General features: G+C 43.8%; 1 protein-coding gene across 1 annotated transcript in view; it reads right to left on the minus strand.

The window, feature by feature from the left end:
* Positions 1–27,451, minus strand: part of PTGR1 (prostaglandin reductase 1) — a 73,316-nt gene that overhangs the window by 15,098 nt on the left and 30,767 nt on the right. The window contains 7 exon segments of the mRNA XM_079925836.1: positions 733–887; positions 3,726–3,847; positions 7,317–7,431; positions 7,434–7,527; positions 7,530–7,542; positions 9,671–9,716; positions 11,106–11,221. Coding sequence (XP_079781962.1) covers positions 733–887; positions 3,726–3,847; positions 7,317–7,431; positions 7,434–7,527; positions 7,530–7,542; positions 9,671–9,716; positions 11,106–11,211 — 651 coding nt within the window. The 5' untranslated portion in view covers positions 11,212–11,221.

Genomic DNA, 27,451 nt, shown 5'->3' on the forward strand with positions numbered 1-27,451 from the left:
ATATTATTTGGCCATAAAAAGAAATGAGGGACTTCCCTGGTGGTGCAGTGGTTCAGAATCTGCCTGCCAATGCAGGGGACACGGGTTCGATCCCTGGTCCGGGAAGAACCCACATGCCGCGGAGCAAATAAGCCCACGTGCCACAACTACTGAGCCTGTGCATCTAGAGCCTGTGCCACCGCAATGAGAAGCCCACGCACCACAATGAAGAGTAGCCCCTGCTCACCGCACCTAGAGAAAGCCCGCTCGCAGCAACAAAGACCCAATGCAGCCAAAATAAATAAATAAATTTATTTTTAAAAAAAGAAAATGAAGTAACATTGCAAATCAACTATATTTCAATAAAAATTTTTTAAAAAAGGAATGAAAAAATGATACATGCTACAATATGGATGGACCTTGAAAACATGCTAAGTGTAAGAAGCCAGTCACAAAATATCACTTTTGGGGGGACAAAGGGGAGTGACTGCTAATGAACACAAGCATTTCTTTTCAGGGTGATGAAAATGTTCTAAAATTGTGGCAAGGGTTGTACAATTCTGTGAATACACTAAAAGTTACCGAGTTCTATGTTTTAAACAGGTAAATTATATCTCAATAAAGCTGTTTTTTAAAAAAGGCATATGTGCTTTCCTCATATATTTTTAGATGGAAACTCTAGAAGTAGATTCCCTCATATAGTACTTAGTTGCTTTGCTAGTAAATCAGATATTAAGTCCAATTTGTACTTACATTATCAAAATCACAATCATAACCCTCAGGAGAGGCTTTTTGCAAAGTTTCTTCCAAAGACTTTACTGTTTTGTAGTTAAAGGCAACATCAAATCCATACTTTTCAAGGCAGGCAACCCTTTTGTCAGACCCTGCTGCTCCAACAACTTTGCAGCCTTAAATGGGGAGAAAAATGGAAACCATTTATAAACCACAAGCATGGGCCAAGTCTATCCTCCTAGTCTAGAATGGGCAGGTTCCTCCAGAACACCCTCCTAGGTGCTGAGCCACATATATAATGGGCCAACAGACCCCCTAGGCGAAATTCGTCCCTAAACTAGCCTATGATACAACCCAACCATCACTTCAGCTTGCCTCTGACCACCCCACCGATCCCTCCTATGTTTAGGTGGTTTGCAGCTCATTTCAACCTGCTGCCTTGACTCTCCTGTTTCTTTCTTTTTTTTTTTTTTTTTGGTGGTACGTGTGCCTCTCACTGCTGTGGCCTCTCCCGTTGCGGAGCACAGCCTCCGGACGCGCAGGCTCAGCGGCCATGGCTCACGGGCCCAGCCGCTCCGCGGCATGTGGGATCTTCCTGGACCGGGGCACGAACCCATGTCCCCTGCATCGGCAGGCGGACTCTCAACCACTGCGCCACCAGGGAAGCCCTTGACTCTCCTGTTTATGTTGGGGCTTCTTCTCCCTTGCAATGACTTGCATGCTATCTCTTGGTGCAGTGACTCTTTAGACTATAATGTTGGCTCTGCCCTGGGACTCTCATATCAAAGACAGCCCTCCTGGTAACTGCCCCGTGTTCTGTGATTTGGCCCAAAGCGTTGGACTAGGTGCTGCCTAATCATAGAGGAACTGGAGTGCATCCTGAGAAGCACTTTCAGGTTGAGACTAGAGCTTATATTGGTACATAGAGAGTAGATCTTCAGAAAGCTCTCTTCTATTCTGAATGTATCGTGAAGACCAGAATATCAGCCTCTGTTCACTCTCAATTGGGGAAAGGCCTTTGGGTTCGTACATGTATCTGTACAAACGACTGCCATATGCTTTTTCCATTCCTTCATGATTCAAGAAAAAACAATTTTGCAAAATCTCTTATCCTTGGTCCTTTTGCCTTCTAACCTTATACTCTCATAAGATGATCTCATTTACTCTTATGACCTCACTACCACCTTCATGCAGATGATTCCCTTGTTTATTAACTCCAGCCATGCCTCTCTCCTGAGTTCCAAATCAGTATTTCCAGCGACCTATAACAATCTTCACTTGGAGAGCCTAAGGGGCCTCATAATCAATGTGTCTAAAATGGAATCTTTTTTTCCCCTTGCTTCTTACCTGTTGTTCCTCCTCTATCCTCTATTGTAGTGGGTGATACCACGCAGTTATCCAAACCTGAAACATGTGGGTCAAAGGAGATGCTTTCCTTTCTCTTGCTAGCCACATCCAATCACCAGGTGTTTGTTCTTTTTCAACAAATATCCTTAAAAGCTGCCTCTGACGTCCCATCTTCACTGTCAGGGTATCATAATTTTCATCTGAATTATTGTAAGAGCATCCTAATCTGACTTCTTGTTTCTAGTATTGTGTCCCTATGAACTATTCACCTCCCAGGGTCAAAAAGATTTCTCTAAAATGCAGAATTAATCATGTCATTCCTCCAAGGATTAAGCACAAACTTCTTAGTATGGCAATCTCTAATGGAGTTTCTAAAAGAATAGGTTTAAGAATGAGTCCTATCAGGACTTCCCTGGTGGTCCAGTGGTTAAGACTCTGTGCTTCCATGACAGGGGGCACAGGTTTGATCCCTGGTTGGGGAACTAAGATCCCACATGCTGCATGGCACAGCCAGAAAAAAGAAAAAGATAAGAAAAGGGAGAGAGACGGCTCTTCCCTAATTAAAAAATATGTCCTATCAAATTTTTGAAACAAAAATCCCTTGAAGTTTTAATAAAACATTTAAAATTTGAATTTTGGAAGTATTACTAATTCATTTTGTTAAGTCTAGCATAACCCAAAGCTAAACACTGATAAGTTCCAAACAAAAAACTTCAAACCAAACTCACCTATGAATATAGATACAAAAATTCTATATGAAATGTTATTAAATCAAATCCAAAAGTATAAATTCATAATACACCATTGGTAAATAACGGTTATTTCAGAATGCTATTATGGTTTAACATTAGAAAACTAATGTAATTCCTTAACTGCAAAATTTGCAACCTGTATGACAGCCTCATCTCTTTATTTGTATTCCAAGCTCCCATTAGCACTGGAGATCAGCCCAAACCCTTGGCTGCTGGTTGTAGTCCTGTACTCATCTGTATTCTCCCCAACTCTTTCCCTAGAAACTAGATCCTGCATCCAACATCCAGCCTCTGGCAAAGGATAAGCCAAACCAGATCACCTTGGAACATTTCCACTATGTGATACATCCTGACCATGTGTGAGCTGCCTGATGTCTTGCACCCCTACCATCAAATCAGATCTCTTGAGCACAGACACCTGTCCAGATCAGAGGCAATGTTTCCATGCCCTGCGTGCCTCCCATGAGTTAGTTCCCAAGCTGAGGCCCCACCGCTCTGGGCTGACTGCAGTAGCCTTTGCAATGGGGCTGTGTGGGTGATGACTCTTGGTTGGCTGATATCAAGTCCCTCTTTTAATTGTTGGGGGCAATCATGAAGAAAGGAGATTAAGTTGTAACAAGAAAAGTTCAGTAAAAACTATGAAAATAGTTACTGCTTACAAATTCACTACTCTAGCAGAGGCCATTCCTGACTTGAGACCTGCAGTGGTATCAAATTACAATGTTCAGGTCATCTTTGCTGCGCCATTTTCCCCATTCCCCCCACGTTTCTCCATCATTCCCCATCTCCAGCTTCTCAACGAAATCGACTAGTAGACCAAACTCCCTGAGACGACAAAAGGTCTGCTGTGTTCACCTCTGCATTCCCAGGGCACGCTGTGGGCTCTGAGTAAATGTTTGTTATGGAGGAAGACACTTACCTTGAGCTTAGCGATCTGCCCCACAACGGAGCCCACTGCTCCTGCGGCCACGTTCACCAGCACTGTTTCTCCACCCTGCACACCAGAGATGTCAAGCAGGCCAGAGTAGGCTGTTAGGCTTAGGGAAGAAAAGTAAGGCTATGGGGATAAATTTGTTTCTTTCCCCTGTATCTCATTTATATATACCCTGAAGGCCTTCTCAGCAGCTCAGTGCCATGGGTCCAAGTAAAAGACAGAAAATATAGGAAATGGATATTACTAGCCACTAATGGTCCACCTCCTCCTTCTTTACCTCCAGGAGAGGAAAAAAGATGATGGGAACTAGGGAGGGAACAGAGAGGTGGCTGGAAGGGGGGAAGCATCCTGTCCACCCCCAGGCCAAGTTTCAGGGGTGAAAGAAAATAGATCCCCTTAAACTGTAGGGATCCAAGAACAGAGAGCTTATGCCTCATTCCTATGTAAGTTCTAGGGAGATGGCGAGCTTCATGGGGAAAGCCTCCATGACATCATAAACAGATGTAACAGTATATGGTGTCTAGGCCTGAGAGGGTCAGGAAGAAACACCTTGAACTTCCCATGGCTCCAGAGTGGTATGAAAGAACATCTGCAATCTCCCCACCTCATCCCTAGTGAGATGCCGAAGTTAGCTTGCAGGGAAACGACTAGTGGGCCTGCAAAGATGCAGCTCACATAGCACCAATGGGGATTATTAGGTCAAGAAACCACCACAGTTCAGTGGATTTCCAGCTTGGAAGGGGATGTGGCTGCGGACTCAATGAGAAAAGTTACACTTTTTTTTTTTTTTTTTTTGCGGTATGCGGGCCTCTCACTGCCGCAGCCTCTCCCGTTGCAGAGCACAGGCTCCTCCGGACGCGCAGGCCCAGCGGCCATGGCTCATGGGCCCAGCCGCTCTGCAGCATGTGGGATCCTCCCGGACCAGGGCACGAACCCGTGTCCCCTGCATCGGCAGGCGGACTCTCAACCACTGCGCCACCAGGGAAGCCCGAGAAAAGTTACACTTTGAGAGGGGGGGACCAACGCACAACTAAGATCAAAAGCAAGAAGTTGTCCCCCCTCTACTGGGTTTGTGTTAGCCCTGTGAGCTTTGCATCAACCCTACGGAGAAGACAAAGGAAATTATGAGTTTTAAACCTGAAATGATGGGAGAAATCACTGGCTTAACGGAGGTTTTATTTTGTTACACCAGCTTGAGATAGAAATGAAGTACAGGAGTAGAAAAATTTTAAGTTCTATTTTTTCACCCCTGAGTCCGAGCCCATGAAATTTATACCCATTATAGTGATTGTTAAGCCACTGGCAAAAATTTCAGACAATTCACATAAAGCCATTTCTGTGTAAAACAAAACTACACGTTGGCGTGACTTAAGCTTATTCAGCCGTGACTACATCTGAGGGCTCGTTAGAGTTGGGCATTGAAGGGAAAGCAGTGAAAGGCAAACAGCACTTCTTCTGAGGATCCAAATATCTAATATTCCCTTAACCCACTGTTTTCAAAAGATGGATGGAACACCACTTGTCGCAGAATCACCTGTAGCTTTATTAAAAATTTAGATTCCCAGACCCTGCCTCAAACCCACTGATTCAAAAATACTGGGATGTGGATATATGAATTTGAATAGGACTCTAGGTGATTCTTATGAATGCAAGCAACTGAGAACCACCGCCTTAATGAATGTTGATATCCGAGTATGCTGGGCAAGTTAGCCTAACCCCCAAAGAGAAGCAGAAGGTACATTTTCAGATTGGGTCATTCCACCCATGACAGCCCGTACACTCCCTCCCCCAATCTCCCATCTAGATGTTTGCAACATCAGCGTTCAGTTAGACATACTGACCTAAGATGTACAAGGTCTTTCCCAAACATCACCTCCTTTTAAAAGTAAAATGGAGGTAGGATGAAGAAGCCAGCAGTAAAGAAATCCTAGAGGGAAAATGAAAGGTATGCTTTGGACGAAGGGGGACTGGATAGAATCAACAGGTTGGAGAGCAAAACACTTGAACTGTTCCAGCTTAACAAGAAGACAAGAGATCCTATAGAAGGAAATAATGCAATACTTTGGGAGGATGTTAAATCTTTGGAGCCTGGACAGCTGAAAGACCCTAGGTTTCAAAGTTCAACTTCTTTTATAGTTTATAGCAGAAGTTCCAGCATTCTGGAAGGGTTGACCCATCCCACTGGTAAGGCGCATAATGGCAGGAATTGTCAAAGAATTGGTGGTGTGTTGCTCATGGAGGCTAGAAACATGGCATATGTAACCCCTCTCCCTCAATCTTTGAGAACCACTGGTATGAAGCTGATTACCTGGAGTAGAAGCATACTCCTTAGGGGCTTGAAACGGGTGAATGAGAAATATACCCACAAAGGAATAGATTATCCTCTATTTTTAGAATTCAAATCTCCTAATGTTTTACCAATTACTTTCTCTCCAGCTAAGTCATGGGAAACTGGCTCCTTGGTTTCCTCATGTCCGCCTTCACCCCCGTGCTCCTACCCCCAGCTCACCATTTAGAGAAGGATGGGTGGGATAACAAGGTGGGAGAGGAAGAGCTCTCACTGGTAGAGGGTACAGGCAGGCAGGACAGACCGGAAAGGGCTGTCATTCTGTTTACTGCCTTAAGCATCCTCTAATTTCACAATGTCGTCTCTTGGCTGTGGCAATTCTGAGGAGCTCAAATCCTGTGTGTTGTATGAACTTGGGGGGTATGGGACTGGTTTTGCTGGAGGCTGATCATTTGGGGATATATATATTTCCGTTTCATTCTTTAGAAGTCCTTCAAAGGGTGAAAAGAAAGAGGGAGGAAGGGTGGGAAGAAGGAATGAAGAAAGAAAAGGATCACACAACCTGGAGAAATTACTTAGAGAAACTTTCCAGGCTAGGAAAATTTGGGGGACTTCAAAGGGAATTCAGGTGACCTTGCTTCTCCAGGACATGAGAGGAAAACTTGAGGTGCAAAGTGCAGCTGGGCCCTGGAGGGCAGACACAGGATGAACTGACCAGGAGTCTTCCTGAGGGATAAGGCCAAGAGACACTTCAGTGTTTTAAATCTGCACCACACTGATGGTACAACTATACTGTGATTCATCTCAGTTATTTGAACTTCAGATCCCCTGACACCTCTGGAAACTCAGATGTGGAAAGGAGGTGAGGTATCAGAGACAGTACAGAAAGGCCAAGGTACACTGAACTCCTTTTCCCTTTTTAAACTCTGAAACGGAGGCAGACATGAGTGAGGGGTGAAGCCAAGACCTTTCCAGGGACAGAAGGAGCTGGTTTCTTCGTGTCACACCGTTTGCCAGAGGCTTGAGAGGGACTGTGCTTCCTCTCCCTCCCATGCTGCCCCTCACCAGCACTTTCTCTTTGTACCTGATTTCCCCTCTCTCTCCTTCAGTCCCAAGGCTAACTCTAGCCCCTCTTCTTCCCTTCTTAGTCCCATCATCCTTTCTAATCAGCCCCTGAGCCTAGAACGTCTCGAGTCTCTTCTCGTTGATCAAGTTCTGGACCAACCATTTTGGAAAACCAGGATATCAGGGATTCAAATGAGTGAAATAAACCCATGAAACTCACCTGGGCATGCCAACCATTCCCAGAGCCAAAGACAGTGGTAACGTGTCCGGCCACTCTGCAAGCAGCTTTTCCAGGTTTTTCCCATCAGAAATGGAGTGCGCCGTCCAGCCGAAGGAGCCACTACAGTTGTTCCTGTTGGGAAGGCTGAGTTCTTACTTTCCACAACCCTGAAAGAGACAGCACATTCAGATACGGGAAACTCCTTTCCTTTCAAGTGAGTCCGATGCTGCATGGTTAGTGGTCACAAAGGGGTATTGAGTTTCATGTTCCGTGATTTAATACCCTACCACATCTCTCCATCTGAATTCTTAGCCATTGGTGTCTCCTCCTCAAGGAAAAATATGGGCCCTCAGAGAGGAATTCTCGACTGGTCCAGCAACTGTCCCTGTCGTCACTCACTCTTCTCTCTAAGCAAGAGGTGTTCATCCTCTGGCTCGAGGTGATCTGGACATCAGCCTCTTCTCTTCTTCAGAGGCTACCCTCCATTTCTTAGCCCTTCCTCTCTTTTGAATCCTCAACATTCTCCTCTCTTACTGTCCCTTTCTTACAATCTCATCCTATCTCTACCTTGTCTCTCTCTCCTTTTTTTTTTTTTTTTTGTTTGTTTGTTTTTTTTTGCGTTACACGGGCCTCTCACTGCTGTGGCCTCTCCCACTGCGGAGCACAGGCTCCGGATGCGCCGGCCCAGCGGCCATGGCTCACGGGCCCCGCCGCTCCGCGGCATGTGGGATCCTCCCAGACCGGGGCACGAACCCATGTCCCCTGCATCGGCAGGCGGACTCTCAACCACTGCGCCACCAGGGAAGCCCCTCTCTCTCTTCTTTTAACAGCCAAATTTCTTCACTTCCCATTCACTTGATAACCCAATGCAACCTGCCTTCCACCCCCACTGTTGGAAGCAACCTAAATGTCTATCAACAGAGGAATGGATAAAGAAGATGTGGTACATATATACAATGGAATATTGCTCAACCATAAAAAGGAACAAAACTGGGTCATTTGTAGAGATGTGGATGGACCTAGAGAGTGTCATACAGAGTGAAGTAAGTCAGAAAGAGAAAAATAAATATCGTATATTAACGCATATATGTGGAATCTAGAAAAATGGTATAGATGACCTTATTTGAAAAGCAGAAATAGAGACACAGATGTAGAGAACAAACGTATGGATACCAAGGGGGAAAGCGGGGGGGGGTGGGAGAAATTAGGATATTGGGATTGACACATACATACTATTGATACTATGTGTAAAAGAGACAACTGATGGGAACATACTGTATAGCACAGGGAACTGTACTTAATGCACTGTGGTGTCCTAAATGGGAGGGAAACCCAAAAGGGAGGGGGTATATGTATATGTATGGCTGATTCGTTTCGCTGTGCAGTAGAAGCTAACACAACATTGTAAAGCAACTATACTCCAATAAAAATTAATAAAAAACAAAACAAAACAAAAAAACATAAGCCAGGTACCACTGGGTACTTGTTACCCAAAACACTAGATACACAAAAAGGGATGCTAGTTAACATTTGGAAACATATTTTTCACTTTAGATTTTTTTTTTTTTTTTTTTTTTTTTTTTGCGGTACGCGGGCCTCTCACTGTTTTGGCCTCTCCCGTTGCGGGGCACAGGCTCCGGACGCGCAAGCTCAGCGGCCACGGCTCATGGGCCTAGCCGCTCCGCGGCATGTGGGATCTTCCCGGACCGGGGCACGAACCCGTGTCCCCTGCCTCCGCAGGCGGACTCTCAACCACTGCGCCACCAGGGAAGCCCTCACTTTAGATTTTAATCTCTACCATCAACTATGAAAAAAATTATTTAAAAGAATGATGGCTGCATTGTTTACCTAGGCAAAAAGTTACTGAGTCAGTGGCCAGTGAAAGCGTGTATTCTCTCCTCTCCCTGAACTGTTTACTGAGTACACACGTTTGAGTCGACTGCAGATTACCTAAATTAAAAGAATATAGGTAAAGGAAAGGCAAGAAAACCTAATTTTAGTCTTAGCGTCTTTCTCTACCCAAATTATTTGCCAGTAGTGAAATGGAGAAATTCGAGCTTGGCTTCTTTCTTCTTTTAAGTTTTTGGGAAGGAATTCTGGTGACCAATGAGAGGTAAATTGTGCACATGAAGATAGGGGATGGTTGTAAAGTAAAGGGGCCAGTGTAATCCCTCACTGCTCCGCTCAGACTTTCGCCTGAAAAAGATGAGCATCCGTGAATCCCATCACTGACATCCTTCTGGGAGAAACGGGGAAGCCATAGCGTCTTGAATCAGCTGGATATTTTAAAAGATTGACCACGTCAAACTAGAGTCCAGTGCACAACATAAGAATTTTCTGGAGGAAAATAATACCTCATATAAGGATCCACAGTGAAGAACAAAGCTTCCAGCAGGACCTCTACAAAATAAAGCATTCCACAGGCAATTAGAAACCCTGGCCTGATGCCTCGTCTCTGGCCTTCTAAATAAACACAGACAATCTCTCTGCTTCAGGGTTGCCCTCTCATCTGTGCTTCCTACTGAAGAGCCAAGAAGAGCTCTCACCTTGGGCTCAGTCCAGTTAATAGAAGTAAAAATTATTTTTTAAATTTTTAAATAAAATTTAAAATTATGTTTGTTTACTCAGCACTCACTCCATGCTTTACATAGATTATTTCACACGATGTTCTGAACAATTATTGTTTCCATTTTATTTAAGCTTAGGTTAAGTATCTTGACCAGGGCCACATCTGTAACCACTGTGTTACAGGGCTCACATAGGGTTTTATTACCAGCCTCAGTTAGTATTAAAAAATACATGCATTTTGCTGGAGTGACCCTCATGCACCCATCCTCGGGAATTTTGGTTCTGAGTTCCAGGTTATCCCAACCTAGATGGGATCGATAACTTTGCCATGCTACTTGATTGCATGCCCTTTTCTCAAAGCTTACCTACCTGAAAATAGCCCTTAAAGACACCCTTTAGCAAGTGCTCTGCAAAGCTTATCTCCAAACATGTGATGGGATGTGTCGCCATTTCTCTCCCTTCAATTTCTGCAGGGATATTGTCTGCTCACAGGGATAGTCTGAGGTCTTCACACTGCTGCTAGGCAGTTCTTGCCCTACTGTCATCGTGGGGCTCACTGGGACAGAGAGGAAATACTCCTCATGGGCTAGCGAAAGTCAGGAAGAACAATGCACCCAAGCATGCGTTTCAGGGAAGTTTCAAAGGAAGTAGAGGGATCTTCTAACTTGACATTGAGGCTTCACACACACAGCCTTGAAAAGGTCTCTGCGGCCGTTTGCACAAGGGCCACAGATACCACCCATCCCTGTGTGTGGGCTTCTTTCCCGTCCTCCCATCAAGAAGTCTACTGCCATACCTTGAATCTGGGCTTGCTTTGATGAACATCATATTAGCAAAGATGATATAAGTAGAGGTTTGAAAAGTGCTTGCATATTGGATCTTGCCAATTCCTGCTGCTCTAGATTTATGAAATCACAGTGAAAACAAAGAGCTCAAACCAGCCAGCTAGAGAGGCCACAGAGAGGAGAAGTGAGGTGTGCACCTGAGCAGAAAGCCGGCTAACATGACATGTGAGTGATGACCATCCTAAGTTAACCATTTAGCCCAGATGAGACCTACACAAGGCCCACCAACTTAACCCAGCCCAAACTGCCAACCCACAGAATTGTGAACTAATAAATGATTGTTGTTTGAAGTCAATAAATGTGGAGGTAGTTTGTTACCCAGCAAAGGCAAACTGATATAGTCTCTTCCAACTTAAATGTAATGAGTATGACTTACCTCTATTTTTTAAGGGTGGGAGTTCGACTGTCTTCAATTCAAAGTCACTATTAGTAGGGTGGCCTACGAAGTGTTTCTTCAGGGTCCAGCTCTTAGCATGAACCATCCTGAAGCTCCTAGAACACAGTGAACATGTAGTCAATGCCATGAAGTGACTGGATTCTTATGGCTCCCAAGTGTTGCACTGAGGCCACACAGCAGGGTCTACCCGTCATCAACTTTACCATTATCGTTTAACGTCAATCACGTTTATTTAGTAGTATTCACTGTTTCTATTGGTGTGTTAAGCACGTCATACTTATCATCTCAGTTTACCCTCATAATCTCCCTATAAGATAGGTATTATTATCATTGCCAGTGCACAGTTGTGCAGAAGAGGAAACTGAGGCTACCTTAGAAGTCTCCAAGGCAAGGAACAATGTTAACCCACACGAATTCTTCCTAGCCACTGCTAAGGTTTCGCTAGGGCACTGAACAACTACCTGGAGTGCAAATACCCCATTTCTCTCCTCATATGAAGCGAATTCTAAGAAAAAGCATCAAACACAAAGAACCGACGTCCATGCACATCTTTTCCAAGGGCCAGAGCGCTGCGCTCTAAGGCAAGCAGTCTCAGGAACACCTGACAGCCGCCGGGTGGCGCTGCGCTCAGCCCCATTTTCAGGCGCGAGTTTTCTTTGGCACCAACGGGGAAATCAATTTGGGTCTGCTTGGGTTTAAACTTGCCTGCAGACAAGGCCAAGAGAAGATGATTCAGGCGGCCCTGAGCTCTCAGGGCATTTTGCTTGGAGCGATCGAGGTGGTTCGACCCGAAACCTTCCTGTTCCTACTTGTCTTTTTTTCCCAAAAAAGGCAGCCGCTGAGAATTCTGGACTCGCCATAAGTCCAGAAGCACCCGTGGAAAGGGCGCGACTGCAGAGGCAGGCGAGGATCAGGACGAGCCCCCCCCCCGCTAGAGGAAAGGGGCCAGGTGGGATGCCCGGCCCAGGCGCACTCGCCCCCGGATCCCACCTCCTCGCCGCGCCCATACCCGTCCGTTAAATGAATTCCGACCCCTGCCTTTCTTCTCCTTCCACACTTGTCCCACTTTTGTAGTCCCGCACGTTCCTTCGCCAGCCCCCTCCCAGGTGGCCAGGCACCCAAAATACTGCCAGGCCACGCCCTTCCCTCCGGCAGCCGTCTCCGATCTCTCCAAGAACCTGCACGGGCCAGGAAGCATCGGCCCGGGCGTCCTGCTTCCAAGTTTCTTCCGAGGGCAAGACGCAGAGGTTACTCAGCACTAGGAGAGGGCGAGCAGCACGCAAACGCTCCGCCACAGGGGAGTCTAGATTCTAAAACTGTGGGGTGGGGATATTTACTTACCAACGTCCGCAGGCTCCATTATCTAAAGGGAGCAGGGGGACGAAGGCGGGTTCCCCCAGCGGCCGCGGCCGGGGGGCTCCTCCTCAGTCCCGCAGCTTGCCCGGCGTCCACGCCCCGACCCTGGCACTCGGGTGCTGGCCCCGTGCCCGCCTGCCCCCAGTCTCCCTGATGAACACCTCTTTACCCTGCAAGAGCCAATTCAAGGCTCACCTACTCAGTGAGTCTCAGACTCTCCCGGGCAGGAGTTAGCGCCCCTGCAGCTAGGGCGCCCCACCCCGCCGCAGCCCTGCAACACCCAGCCCTTGGTAGGGCCTTTCCCCGCCGACTCCTGGAGGAAAGGTGGATCCAGGGAGGCGGTGTGCGCAAGGCAAAGGTGCCCGGGCTCGGTTCCAAGCCTGCGCCCACCACTTCCTAACGGTGCAGCTCTGAATGAGCTACTTAACCCCTTCCTGCCTAATTGACCCATCTGCAAGATCGGGATAAGAGTAGTGCTTTATGAAAATTAAGTCTTTTTAAAGAATAAAATGAGTTAACACCAAGTGCTTAGACTAATACTGGCGCGTGGTAAGCTCAATAAACACTAGATCCTGGTAACAATCTTTTGACTTCCCCACTGGCCCTGAGTCAGTCCCAGGCACCCCACACTGCGTCATTCAATTGTATACCCCCAACTCCGAGCCCAATCCTGGTCGGTCATATAAACAGTGAAATAATGCAAAGATGTTTAAAGAACACTGCCCTTTCTCCTGCATTACCCTCTCCGAAAGGTAACAGATGTTACCAGTCCAGTGTTGACCCTTTCCCTCTCTTCTCCACAGTCGTTCAGACATATTCACTTAGAAGGTTCCCCGCCCCCCGCCCCGTTTTCACAAACACGTGATCATTCTAAAGCTGGTACTCTGCATCTTATTTTTTTATTTTCCCAGACTGAAAATCTTAGGCCTGGGTTATCTAAATCAGGGATAGGATTCTTTTTAACAAGGCACTGAGTGAAAGATTCAGAACTCCAAGAGGATAGCGTTAAGTAATATCAGATGTTAGCTATACAGTATTGCCAGATTCGCAGGAAAGATTGTTTGCTGGCTTCAAAAACTTTCCACAAAGGAGTTGAAAGAAATCTGGATGTCTCTGAAAGAGTGTATATTGGATTGCTAGGGCTGCCATAACAAATACCATAGACTCGGTGGCTTAAACAACAGACGTTTATTTCCTCATGGCTATGGAGGCTGGAAGTCCAAGATCAAAGTGTTGGCAGGTTTGGTTTTTCCTGAACCCTTGCCCCTTGGCTTGCAGATGGCGGCCTTCTTTCTGTCTTCACATGGCCTTTTCTCAGTGCACATACATCCCAGGTGTCTCTCTCTCTTCTTTAAGGACACCAGTCATATTGGATTATAACCTTACCTAACAGTCTCAGTTGGATTTAATCAGCTCTTTGAAAGCCCTGTCTCCTGGGACTTCCCTGGTGGCGCAGTGGTTAAGAATCCGCCTGCCAATGCAGGGGACGTGGGTTCGAGCCCTGGTCCAGGAAGATCCCACATGCTGCAGAGCAACTAAGCCCGTGTGCCACAACTACTGAGCGTGTGCTCTAGGGCCTGCGAGCCACAACTACTGAAGCCCGCGTGCCTACAGCCCGTGCTCCGCCACAAACAGAAGCCACCGCAACGAGAAGCCCACGCACCGCAACGAAGAGTAGCCCCCGCTCGCCTTCCTGTAGCAATGAAGACCCAAAGCAGCCAAAAATAAATAAATTTAAAAAAAAAGCCCTGTCTCCAGATACATGGATTACAGCCCACTCATATGATCTCGCTTAAACTTAATTACCTCATTAAATTCCTATCTCCAAAAATGATGATATTCTGAGGTTCTAGGTTTGGGGTTTCAACACATGAATTTTGGGAGAACATAATTCAGCTCATAACAGAGCGTATGGGTAAAGTGTGGTGGATATACACTGGGAGGCATTATGCAGCTATCAGAAGCACTGGGTTAGATGGACATAAAGCAACCTGGATGGATCCTAAAAACACAAAGCTGCATGAGGAACAGAAAGAAGTGTGTGACCCGATATCACTTCTATAAACTAAAAGTATGAGCCCTCAGTGCACATTATGCAAGAACATTTACAAAAAATACAAACTACATATTAAATACATCACAATAGCTGCCTATGGTATCAGGAGGAGAAGAGTAGGGAATGGGGATTGCTTTTTAAAGGCACATAAATTAATGAGAGACAGAGGGAGAGAGAGAATTTGGCAGACCAGTGGTGATAATACACTGTAAACTCTGATGAGTATGAAGAACTCAACCCTCTGGCCCTCAGTCCAAAATGAAATACGCAGTGAGGAAATCAAGACACCCCTCCCCCATCTTCTTAGCAGAGGGTAGAGAGAGGTTTTGCTACAGTCCAGTGCCATGGACACAAGACAACCTGCTTCCCTCTTTTTATCTGAGACATTGGCCCAAGTGGTGACATCCAGTTGCAACATATGCTTTCCCATTTGGGGCTCAGAAAATGTATGGTTTCCTCTATTCTCTAACAGAAATATTGCAAAGTAACCAAAGTAATAAGTATGTACACTTAATGGCAGAGAGCCAGATATAAAGACTTTGAAAAAGATTTCACGCCTGGTATATCCAGTGGCAGACCATGTTGGTTGCCTGTCCAATACCCAATATCCTCTTTGTCCTTCCTACATACATACCCCAATTTTGTTTAGGGTAGCTGTGTACCCAGTTAAAGAACTCTGCTTCCAGGCTCCTTTGTAGCTGGGATTTTGACATAGTTCTGGTCAATGAGACAAGCAGAAATCTAATGGGTAGGGCTTTTAGGAAACTTATTGTTTCCCAATTAAAATAAAAAGGGAGAAACTCAATAGACATGCATTTTTTGTCCTTTGCCCTTCTTCCTGCCTGAAATGTGGAGATGCTGCCCAGTGGTGCAACAAACATTTTGTGACCATGGAGCCACTCACGACAGGTGGCAGTAGAGAAAGGGAAAAGATGTCTGGTTTCCTAAGTAGTTGCATGAGCCCTGGACTTCCTTCTTTGGACTCCTTGTTACATGAAAACAAAGTGCTTTTTAAGCCACTGTAGTTTGGGTTTCTGGAACCACTGAATCCAGCCCTGACCCCCTGCAAATGGAGCAGGTGAGCCTGTGCCTCACTGGTTCCCTGGTGAGAACTGATGAAGTCCATCCTTCTTCCAGATAAAGAGAGGAATATCATGGCAATTGGTCAGGAAGTCCCCTCTGCCTGTGAGGTGTGTTTCCAAAGCTTACCTGGCGTATGTGGCATATGTGGAGTGGATTTTAGGGAAACATCTGTCATGTCCACTACACTATTAAACAGGATTGTTGTAAAGATTGTGTGACATGGGACATAAAGGACTGGCAAGTAGCAAGCCCCCTAAACATCTTCCTTCCTCTCTTCTCTATCATGACTTTTAAAAAATTAAATATTTAAAAATATTGAGCTGTGAACAAAGCATGTTTCAGGTATATCAGAGAATCAGAGATGAGAAAGACACTCTTTGTTATTGGACACTGGAAGTGTTAACAAAATCACTGGTGTGAAAAGTCTTTGGAAAGCAATAAGAATTATAGCAATAAAGTGCCTGGAACAAAGTATCCCTCAAACATTTACTCACTTTTTATTTGTTTTTTTTTAAAAAAAAACATTTACTCACGTGATTTCAAATAGAAGGTATGGATAAGATTTGGCCACACCAGGTCAAACAGGATCCCAGTCATTGTGACTCTGTCAGGCTTAATCACTGAAATTTGCCAAGTCATGGTGATTAAGCTAAGTCATGGTTGTTAAGTCATCACAGACAGAATTAGAATGTGGGGAAAAGGTCAAGGGAGAGCATTTTCCCTTACTTTGCTCTGAGACAAAACCAAATTCAGTTCAGTCCTCCAGCCTTAGGGTTCAGAGAGCTCTGATCTAGCTAGCTGAGGGAACAATTCACTGTTCAATTCAATCACAGAAGTAATAAGAGGATGCATCTTGTCAAATAATTCAGACACTACAGATGCATACAGTGTAAGAAGCAAAAGTCCTTGTTCTCTGGGGAGGATTCCTTCTGACGTTTTTCTATGGCAACGCACTTTCAGAATAGACACTCATCTCCTCTTCCTTCTCTACAACTTCCATTGCATTGGCCTGGTAAGATAATGCTTGGGAAATAATTATAAAACTCGGTAGTAATATTATTCTCATGATTGAAAGAGCCCCTTAATACATGGAAGACACTGCATTTCAGGGGAGGATGATTATGCCTCTTCCCACAGTACTAGGAGATACCTTGGTGCAGCACCAACTGTGAGCCTTATCCTAGAGAAGAGCTTGGTACCTAGCATTTCTTGTCCTTATAACACTTCAGGGAAGCACTTGTTCTTATTATCTTCCTCAGAGCCTAAGGAAACTGAAGTTCTAAGAAGTAAAATAACTTAGACACAATCACATTGCTAGTCAGTCGCAGGGTTGAGATTTGAATCTGAGTTAACAAGCTCCAAAGCCCCATACTTTTCACTGTTCTGTTTTACTTTCCAATACAGGCAAGACAGATTCCTCTAATAGGCAAGAGCAAATTTAGGAAAGGCCATACTTATGGGATATCTGTAAACTATGATTAGTAATGTTATTTTATTCTTTTTCCTTTTTAAAATATTTATTTATTTTGGCTGTGCCAGCTCTTAGTTGCAGCACGTGGGATCTTTTAGTTGCAGCATGTGGACTTCTCGGTTGTGGCATGCAGACTTCTTAGTTGCTGCATGCAAACTCTTAGCTGCGGCAGGCATGTGGGATCAGTTCCCTGACTGGGGTTTAAACCTGGGGCCCCTGCATTGGGAGAGCAGAGTCTTACTCACTGGACCACCAGGGAAGTCCCAATAGTGTTATTTTATTTTATTTATTTTTTAATTTTTTTTTATTTTTTGTGGTACGTGGGCCTCTCACTGCTGTGGCCTCTCCCGCTGCAGAGCACAGGCTCCGGACGCACAGGCTCAGCGGCCATGGCTCACGGGTCCAGCTGCCCCGCGGCATGTGGGATCTTCCCGGACCGGGGCACGAACCCGCATCCCCTGCATCGGCAGGCGGACTCTCAACCACTGCGCCACCAGGGAAGCCCAATAATGTTATTTGAGACATGCAAATATGTTACCAAACTCAGGTTCGGCTGCTTGCTGCTCAAAAGCCAATACTCAAGAGGCAACTGTTGGTAGAAAGGAAAGTTGCTTTAATCAGAAAACTGGGCAATCTGGGGAGAAGGTGGGCTCAACTCTGAAGACTCTGCTTGGCCATGAAAGTGTCTAAAGGGAAAAAGGGAAGTAATCTCAGTCACTGAGATAGGGGATCAGACTCATAGCCATCTCCCACTGCATGCAGGCTTGTGCCTCCTCGTGATCTTTCTTTTTATGCTATCTTGTTCACACAGTTTGTTTGTGAGATTACTGAAGGTGAAGCTGGGGAAGAGAGCTGGTCATCTGTTAATTACTTATTATTCATTTCTACTTCTTTGATCTATGGAAAGAACTATGGAAAGAAAGTTTGGCAAGGTATAATGTGATCAAAACATTTGAAAGGTGTGCTTGGGCTGGAGATGAGTAGAGCATGGGGTGACTGGTTAAAGGTTAGCTACAATATAGTTTTGCTAAAGAGACAAGACAAAAGGGGCCTCCTGCAGGGAGCTCTTTCCTGCCAAAAGCTGCTTACAAATCCCCACTTGTCAGAACATGATTCCATGTCTACGGGATTATGGGCAAAGGTCCGTCTTCTGTAACTTCTTCATGCTGACATACGGCACTGTATTCTTAGAGTGGAAAATGTTGACATGGGTCTGTAGCATCCCTTTGCTGAAAATTTTAGTTGCCCGCTTACATATATGGGCAGAACAAGCTACAATTACTTTGATGCCCACAAAGATATAGATTATTATGAGCAGTAGTGTTAATCCCATTCTCTTGAGGCCAGTTCTTGGACTTGTGCTAGCCATACGTTCAGTACTGCTCAAGATGGAGCAGCGTATGTCATGGCTGCAGTCTGGTTATCATGCAGTTAGCTTTTCCCCTCCAGTGGCAGTTATGGTATCTGTAAAATGACTCTGGAATGTGCATCAGACACTGAAGAATTCTGTGATTCTATTGTCCTCATCATTAACTCTTTGAGCCTGCTCATTTAGGACTCAGGGAGGCCTGGGAGATTTCAGCTTTTCTACAAACAAGAGGCAGGGGACATGGAGGGGCCTTTGTACTTGGGAGGGTCCCTGCAGGGTTCTGCTCGCTTCCAAAGACACTGAACATCTTGGGATGTCACTCTCTCATCCTGGCTTTCCCTCTTAGTCCCTCTGCCGTCCTCCTATCCACTTGGCTAAGGTCTGATGCAATTCTATGGCAGTCTTCTTTCTGCCTCATGATGGCAGGTGCTGGGACTGGGGCAGAGAAAATAAAAGATGAACCTGAAACATCATTTTGTACAAGTAAGAAAGTATGTAAAATATGATGGGGACACAAAAGGATAGGGGTCATGTCAAAAGGACATAGAAACCCTCTTAAAGGAGCTGCAATAGGCCAAATCTAAGACAAGTTGAACATCAAAACAAATTCAAAGAATGGCTAAACAACAGGGTCCTACTGTATAGCACAGGGAACTATAGTCAATATCCTGTGATAAACCATAATGGAAAAGAACATTCAGAAAGAATGTATGTGTATAACTGAGTCACTTTGCTGTACAGCCGAGGTTGGCACAACTTTGTAAATCAACTATATGTTAATTTAAAAAATAAATAAAATTAAAAAACCCCACAGATGTTATTATAGGCAAAAAAAGTATATCCTCCCCCCCAAATTTAAAATTAACATATTAGCACCCATATGATTAACAATTACATGTTAATGTAATTAACATATTTTATCACCCATAAACTAAGTTACCATGAGTTCATAAATGTAGAGATAAGGAAAAGATCTTCCTTACAATAGAATACCAACTAATAAATGTGGGTGGAAAGATGGAATTAGAACGTCACCATTTTGCAACCACTGTATTAATAATTGATTCAGGCAAAAATCATGGAAGCTAGATAAGCAAGTGAAAGTTTGAGGAGGAATAGAATAAGTCTAAAAGTATCTCTTCACAAGTTATTTATTAAAGGGGAAAAGGTCACTCACTTTACAGTAGAATAACAGGACAGATAACGGTTCAAAGTCAATATCAGTGTTGAGGCAAACGGACATTATCTGTGCTTTCTGTTGTGTGTCGAGCACACAACATCATTTCTGTGGTATCCTGATAGAAATGCATAACATGGATTTCATTATGAGGAAATATCAGACCAACTCCAATTGTAGGACCTTCTATAAAATAACTAGCTGGTAATCTTCAAAAGTGTCCAGGTTGAAGTCAAGGGAAAACTGAGGAATTGATATTCTAGATTATAGGAGACTAAAGAGACATGACAATTAAATGCAGTGCAGGAAACTGGATTGGGCTGGGGGCAAAAGGATAGCTATAAAGGGCATGATTGAAACAACTGTGAAATTTGAATATGCCCTACAGATTAGATCAAGAGTTGGCAAAGTACATATGGCCCTCTGGTCAAATCCAGCCTACTGTTTTTGCTTTTTTGGCTGCACTGTGAAGCATGCAGGATCTTAGTTCCCTGACCAGGGATTGAACCCGTGCCCCCTGCAGTGGAAGCAGGGAGTCTTAACAACTGGACCACCAGGGAAGTCCCCCAGCCTACTATTTTTGTATGGTTTGCAAGCTAAGAATGTTTTTTACATTTTAAAAATTTGCTGTGAAAAATGTAACAAAATTTACTATTCTAACCATTTTTAAGTGTATAGTTCACATTATTGTGTAACAGATCTCTAGGACTTTTTCATCTTGGAAAACTGAAACTCTGCACCCACTGAACAACTCCCCATTCCCCTCTCCCCCACCCCCAAACCCTGGCATCCACAATTCTATTGTCTATTTCTATGAGTTTGACTGCTTGAGATGGCTTATACAAGTGACATCATACAGTATTTGTCTTTTTGTGACTAGCTTACTTCACTTAAGAGTAATGTTCTCAAGGTTTATCCATGTTGTATTATGTAACAGGATTTCTTTTTTTAAGGTTAAATAATATTTCATTGTATGTACTTAACACTTTTTTTTTAGTTTGTATATTACTGTTTTTTTTAGTTTTTTAAAATTTTATATTCGAGTATAGTTGATTTATAATGTTGTGTTAGTTTCAGGTATACAGGAAAGTGATTCAGTTATCCATATATATATATATTTTTTTCAGATTCTTTTCCCATATAGGTTATTACAGAATATTGAGTAGATTTCCTTGTGCCGTATAGTAGGTCCTTGTTGATTATCTATTTTATATATAGTAGTGTGCATATGTTAATTCCAACCTCCTAATTTATCCCTCCTCCCACCCCACCATTCCCCTTTGGTAACCATAAGTTTGTCTTCTGTGAGTCTGTTTCTGTTTTGTAAATAAGTTCACTTGTATCATTTTTTTTAGATTCCACATGTAAGTGATATCATATATTTGTCTTTCTCTGTCTGACTTCACTTAGTATGATAATCTCTAGGTCCATCCATGTTGCTGCAAATGGCATTATTTCATTCTTTTTTGTGGCTGAGTAACATTCTATTGTATATATGTACCACATCTTCTTTATCCATTCATCTGTCAATGGACCTTTAGGTTGCGTCCATGTCTTGGCTATTGTAAATAGTGGTGCAATGAACATTGGGGTGCATGAATCTTTTCAAATTATTGTGTTCTCTGGATATATGCCCAGAAGTGGGACTACTGGATCATATGGTAGCTCTATTTTTAGTTTTTTAAGGAACCTCCATACTGTTCTCCATAGTGGCTGCACCAATTTACATTCCCAACAACAGTGTAGGAGGGTTCCCTTTAAGGCAGTTTTAACCGCCAAGGATTAGAACACTCCCCAAAAGAAAACACAGACAAATGGATAAAGAGATTCAAGAGGGAAGTGTGAGAGAAACAGGACAACAGCAAACCTGTTTCAAATTCTCCTTCAAATAACTAGAAAATACAGATTATAGACTTACTATTATATAGATTACTACAGATCACCTTTCAGTGGGACCCTTTGATGTATGCACCTGAAACACAGGAAAACTTATTTCCCAGAGTAGATATAAGGAAGGAAGGAAGGAAGGAAGGAAGGGAGAAGGGAGGTAGAGAGGGATGGAAGGAAGGAGGGATGGAAGAAAGGAGTCAAAAAGAGGAAGGAAAAAAGAAAAGAAATTCCCCCAAATTATGGAAGGCAAGGAGGCAGGATTCAGAGACATTTCAAATCTGCCCTAGCTTCTCATTATCATAGAATAAAATCTGTCCCAAACCTTTTTAAATCTGTTTAAACCAAAAGAACTTTGGGTGAAGGCAAATTATTTTTAGAATGCTCTTGTTATTCAGGTTGAAGTTACTAATGATACAGAACTCAAAAATTATACAGTAACAATTTGTTTTCTTATTATAACATTAAAAATAACATAAACCAGTGCAGTATTTTTGTGCATTTGCTGAATGAAAGAAAGATAATTTAAATTGGGAGCCTCCATGCAGTTCTAGTCAAGTTCGAGCAGAAACTCTCTGTATCAGTCTCTGACATGGCAATTTTCTAGGAAAGAAATTCATTTAGGGAATCAATCAGGAATTCATTCGTTATTGTTTGGTTAATATTAGCTAAAGATTTTTTAAAAAATCACCCTTGTCTTCTTCACTTGCTTATTTTAAGTGGTGAGTATATGAAAACAATGTTTACTTTTCTTATTGAAGACTGTGCAGAAAGACCCACAGGTATTTGTCTCTGGGTGGGAAGAGCAGAAGATCTGGATCTGAAGGCTGGCCTGGCCTCTCACCTGCTTTGTACCTTTGGGTAAGTCACATCTCTTCTCAGGATCATACATACATATTCATGTCCCTGACAGAGTTGTGACACAAGGTACATGGAAACAATCTCCAACTTCAAAGGGCTGTATAAATAATTGTTTATAATTATTAATATAGGGACCAAAGTGCTTTGTGATAGGAATAAGCAGTCAAAAACACCCACTTTTGGGACTTCCCTGGTGGCGCAGTGGTTAAGAATCTGTCTGCCAATGCAGGGGACATGGGTTCGAGCCCTGGTCTGGGAAGATCCCACATGCCGTGGAGCAACTAAGTCTGTGCGCCACAACCACTGAGCCTGCACTCTAGAGCCCGTGAGCCACAACTACTGAGCCTACGTGCCACAACTACTGAAGCCTGTGTGCCTAGAGCCCGTGCTTCACAACAAGAGAAGCCACGGCAATGAGAAGCCCGTGCACCACAACGAAGAGTAGCCCCCGCTCACTGCAACTAGAGAAAGCCCACGCATGGCAACAAGAGAAGCCACGGCAATGAGAAGCCACGGCAATGAGAAGCCCGCGCACCACAATGAAGAGTAGCCCCCGCTCGCCGAAACTAGAGAAAGCCCGCGTGCAGCAACGAAGACCCAACACAGCCAAAAATAAATAAATACATTTATTAAAAAAAAAAGACAACAAAAAACACCCACTTTCAAGGAGAGGCAGGGAGCTGACCCTATTTGGATTTTCTCCATTTGCCCTCCAGATCCACTCTCCACCCTGCTTCTCACAAATCCAGCCCCCTTCCCTAAGCTTCTGCTTGGTTTGGGCCGGTCTGGTGTTGATTCTCCCTATAGGTTACTCCGGACTGGCTGTGTCCTTCTAACAAAAGCCACAGCTCCTTCAGGCAGCCCGTGGCACACCTCCCTCCCCTGACACCTTTGGGCCCAAGGGGTCTTCCCAGGCCCTGTTGGTTTCCTTTTTCCCTGCACACTGCCCTTTGGGTGGGTGTGCCATCTGACTCCTGCTAGGAGGAGGCTGCTCAGTCTAATTAACTTGTGTAATTACTGTAAAAAATATGAAAGTACATTGACTTTGAAAGAAAAAATAAGTAAAAACAGATAGTTTAGACAAACGGTTTAAATTAACGAAACTGGGAAAAGGAACCCTTCCCAAAGATATATGGATGCAAATGACACCTTGCCACGTCACCATTGTGGGGAAATATGCACACCACATTTCTCAATCCAGTAAAGAAAGCTCTGAACTGTAAACAAACAAGCAAACAAAAACCCAGAGTCATCACCCTGCAAACTTCTTTTTCACCCTGCATACTTTTAGTGCCAAAATAAATGAACCTTTAATTTCTCCTGTAAGTTATATACTTACTCCCTGACGTAAATCCATCCGTAGCATTTTCAATGCTGATCTTTTGCAGATTTGCAACATTCAGGGCTATCACAATCATGTGAGAAAAAATATTTTTCCACTAGGAACATACTGAGTGTAAACTTGGGAATGTTGGCAATCTTGTGATTTTCTTTTCATTTAAATACATGTTGTGTTTGTTAATATAGTGAGCCAGTCCTTTCAAAGCCTGGACTTTCTTTAAACATTTTTATTGCAAACAATCTATGCTTTTTTCCTTTTTGATTCTGTCTTCCTTCCAAATCCTATGTTTTAAATAAAAGGAAATAAAATTCTTGGCTTTATTAGGTAAGCATAAATATAGAGAAGAATAAAAAGTTTTGTTAAATAGTGAATGGAATTAAAAAGGTGATGCTTATCTTTTAAATTAGTGATTCTTAAGGTTTGGTGTCTATCAGAATAATCTTTGGGGCTTGTTAAAAATAAACATCATGCCCTTTCCATGACTGTCTAGCATTCTGTATCATTATAAAATTCAATGTTCTCATCTGTGAAATGAGGATAACCTCACAGAGTTATTGTGAGGATTAAGTGAGATAATGTATATAAAGCAGCAAAGCACGTAGAACTGCTCTTAATGCACAGTAAGCTATAGGAGTGTAGCTACTATTACTTTTGTTGGGAGACAATTCTCCATGTTTCTGCATGTCCTGGGAACAGAGGCACTGACCACCTTTGTTCTGGACTATTTTCTCCAAGATGTTTGTATAGCAAACAGCCTTGGAAGATACAGGGTCTCCCTCCAGAGCAGGGGGCACTTTTGTTTTCTTTCTAGTGTAATAATATCTCCCTTTGGTGGAAATGTCTATTATCAAGATGTGGGCTCCCTGAGCTCAGAGCTCCTCAGCTGTGATGCAAATCTTCTGCAAGCATGGCATTCACATGGGCCCCTCTGTCTTTCCCCTGTGAACTTGGGGGTGGCAAGAGGAAACCAACATGAACATGAACATGAACCTCATGCTGCTTGCTGTGCCGTAAGTAATAAAGTCCTTTGTCTCTGACCCAGGAGTTTTGAGTCTTCTACGAGCATCTGTGTGGCAGGCAAAAGGAAGGTTAAAAATCTCAGCCCCTTCACAGTTCTTGACAATTACAGGGTTCAGAAGCATGCAGTCATGTTTAAAGAAGTGCAATTTGTCAACCAAAAGTAATTTAATTAAAGTAATTAAAAAGTAATTTCAGGGAATTCCCTGGTGGTCCAGTAGTTAGGACTCTGTGCTTTCATGGCCAAGGGCCTGGGTTCCATCCCTGGTCAGGGAACTAAGACCCCATGAGCCACGTGGCCAAAAGAAAAAGTAATTTCATTTTTCACTCCCATCTCTAAATGAATATTTGAAAGGATCCGATTCATAGTTTTCTTATTGCACAACCTCGGCATCCAGCTGCTCCCACATGCAACCATGGTCCCCGTCTTATCTTCTGGTTTGAAGGGTACTATTAATGACCTTTGGAATCTAAATCCACCTGGCCATTATTCAAAACCACTAATCAGTGGCCAAATGGTAGAGCTGCAGAAGGTTGGAAGAGAATTTGCATTTCTGAACTTCCCCCAGGATCTCAGTTGACCCCTTCCTCACCATTCCAGCATACGATGCACAATTCCCAGCGTCTTCCTCCAGAACACCTTATTTCATAGCAACTATAGTTTTGCCCCTGTTACTTCCTCAACCCACTCAGCACCACTGACATCTTGATGACTGACTCATTCCTAAGAGAATATAGGCCACCAAGAAGGGAGACCCTCTGGAGGGGCAACCACTATTAGAAAAATGATGACTGGTACTAGCTCCAGAGAGAAAATCCAAGTGGTGGACACTGCCTGGTTCTCCCACCGCAATTTACACATGACCAAGTCTAAAGCTGGAGGACAGCTACTTGGGTTCTTTCAAAGGATGCAAGTCATCAGGCCAAGGCCCTTTGGACCCAGTGTATCTACTCTGTCTTTTACCATTCTTTGGCACGCCAAATTCAATGAGGGCACAGAATAGATAACAAGAGAATGTTATTCAAGAGAAGCTGGACTCATGGTAAATCCCAGCACACAGAGGAATGGTTGTGGGAATGGGTCACCGTTAAGAGTACTGGAGCCTTGGGCTTCCCTGGTGGCGCAGTGGTTGAGAGTCTGCCTGCTGATGCAGGGGACACGGGTTCGTGTCCCAGTCTGGGAAGATCCCACATGCCGCGGAGCGGCTGGGCCCATAAGCCATGCCCACTGAGCCTGTGCGTCTGGAGCCTGCGCTTCTCAACAGGAGAGGCCACAGCAGTGAGAGGCCCGTGTACCGCAAAAAAAAAAAAAAAAGTATCTATTGAATGCTAAGGCATTATGGCCTTAGTGTTTATTTACAGACAATTTTTTAGAGCAGTTTTAGGTTCACAACAAAATGAGGGGGGGAAGGTACAGCGAGTTCCCATACACCCCTTTCCCCCACATGCACAGCCTCCCTCATTATCAACATCCCCTCACCAGAGTGGGACATTGGTTACAACTGATGAATCTACAGTGACACAACCCGAATCACCCAAAGTCCATAGTTTACACTAGGGCTCATCCATTCATTCCTGTATAACATTCTATTTGTTTGGACAAATGTATAATGACATGTATCCATCATTATAATATCATACAGAGTATTTTCACTGCCCTAAAAATCCTCTGTTCTTTGTCTATTCATCCCTCCCTCTCCCAACCCCTGACAACCACTGATTTTTTTTTTTTTTTTTGCTGTCTCCATAGTTTTGCCTTTTCCAGAATGTCATATAGTTGGAATCATACAGTCTGCAGCCTTTCCAAATTGGTTTCTTTCACTCAGTAATATGCATTTAAGCTTCCTTCATGTCTTTTCATGGCTTGATAGCTCACTTCTTTTTAACCCTGAATATTATTCCATTGCCTGGATGTACCACATTTATCCATTCACTTACTGAAGGACAAACTTAGTGCTTCCAAGTTTGGGCAGTTATGAATAAAGCTGCTACAAGCATCCACATGCAAGTTTTTGTGTGGACACATTTTGAACTCCTCTGGGTAAATACCAGGGAGCGCAATTGCTGGAGTGTAAGGTAAGAGTATGTTTAGTTTCATAAGAAAATGCCAAGCTGCCTTCCGGAGTGACTGCACCTGTTCGCGCTTCCGCCAGCAGCGAGCGACAGCTCCCACGGCTGCCCAGCCCCCTCAGCGTTTGGTGTTGTCGGTGCTCCGGATTTTAGCCATTCTAGTAGGTGTGTAGTGGTATCTCGTTGTTTCAATTTGCATTTCCCTGATGACATACGATGTGGCACATCTTTTCATATGTTTATTTGCCATCTGTATATCTTCCTTGTTGAGGTGTCTCTTAAGCTTTTTGGCCCATCTTTTAATCAGGTCTTTCATTTTCTCATTGTTGAGTTTTAAGAGTTCTCTGTATATTCTGGCTAACAGTTCTTTATCAGATGCGTCTTTTGCAAATATTTTCTCCCAGTTTGTGGCTTGTCTTCTCATTCTCTCAACACTGTCTGTCACAAAGCAGAAGTTTTTAAATTTTAATGAAGTCCAACTTATCAATCGTGTCTTTCATGGATTGTGCTTTTGGTGTTGTATTGTTAAAAGTCACCAACATACTCAAGTTGTGATAGCTTTTGAATCTGTGATTTTATTTTTAAATTATATATGCATTGAGCATTTTTTTTCTTCATTTGGAAAAGAAAGATTTT

Source organism: Stenella coeruleoalba (assembly GCF_951394435.1).
Source record: "Stenella coeruleoalba genome assembly, chromosome: 7".
NCBI lineage: Eukaryota > Metazoa > Chordata > Mammalia > Artiodactyla > Delphinidae > Stenella > Stenella coeruleoalba.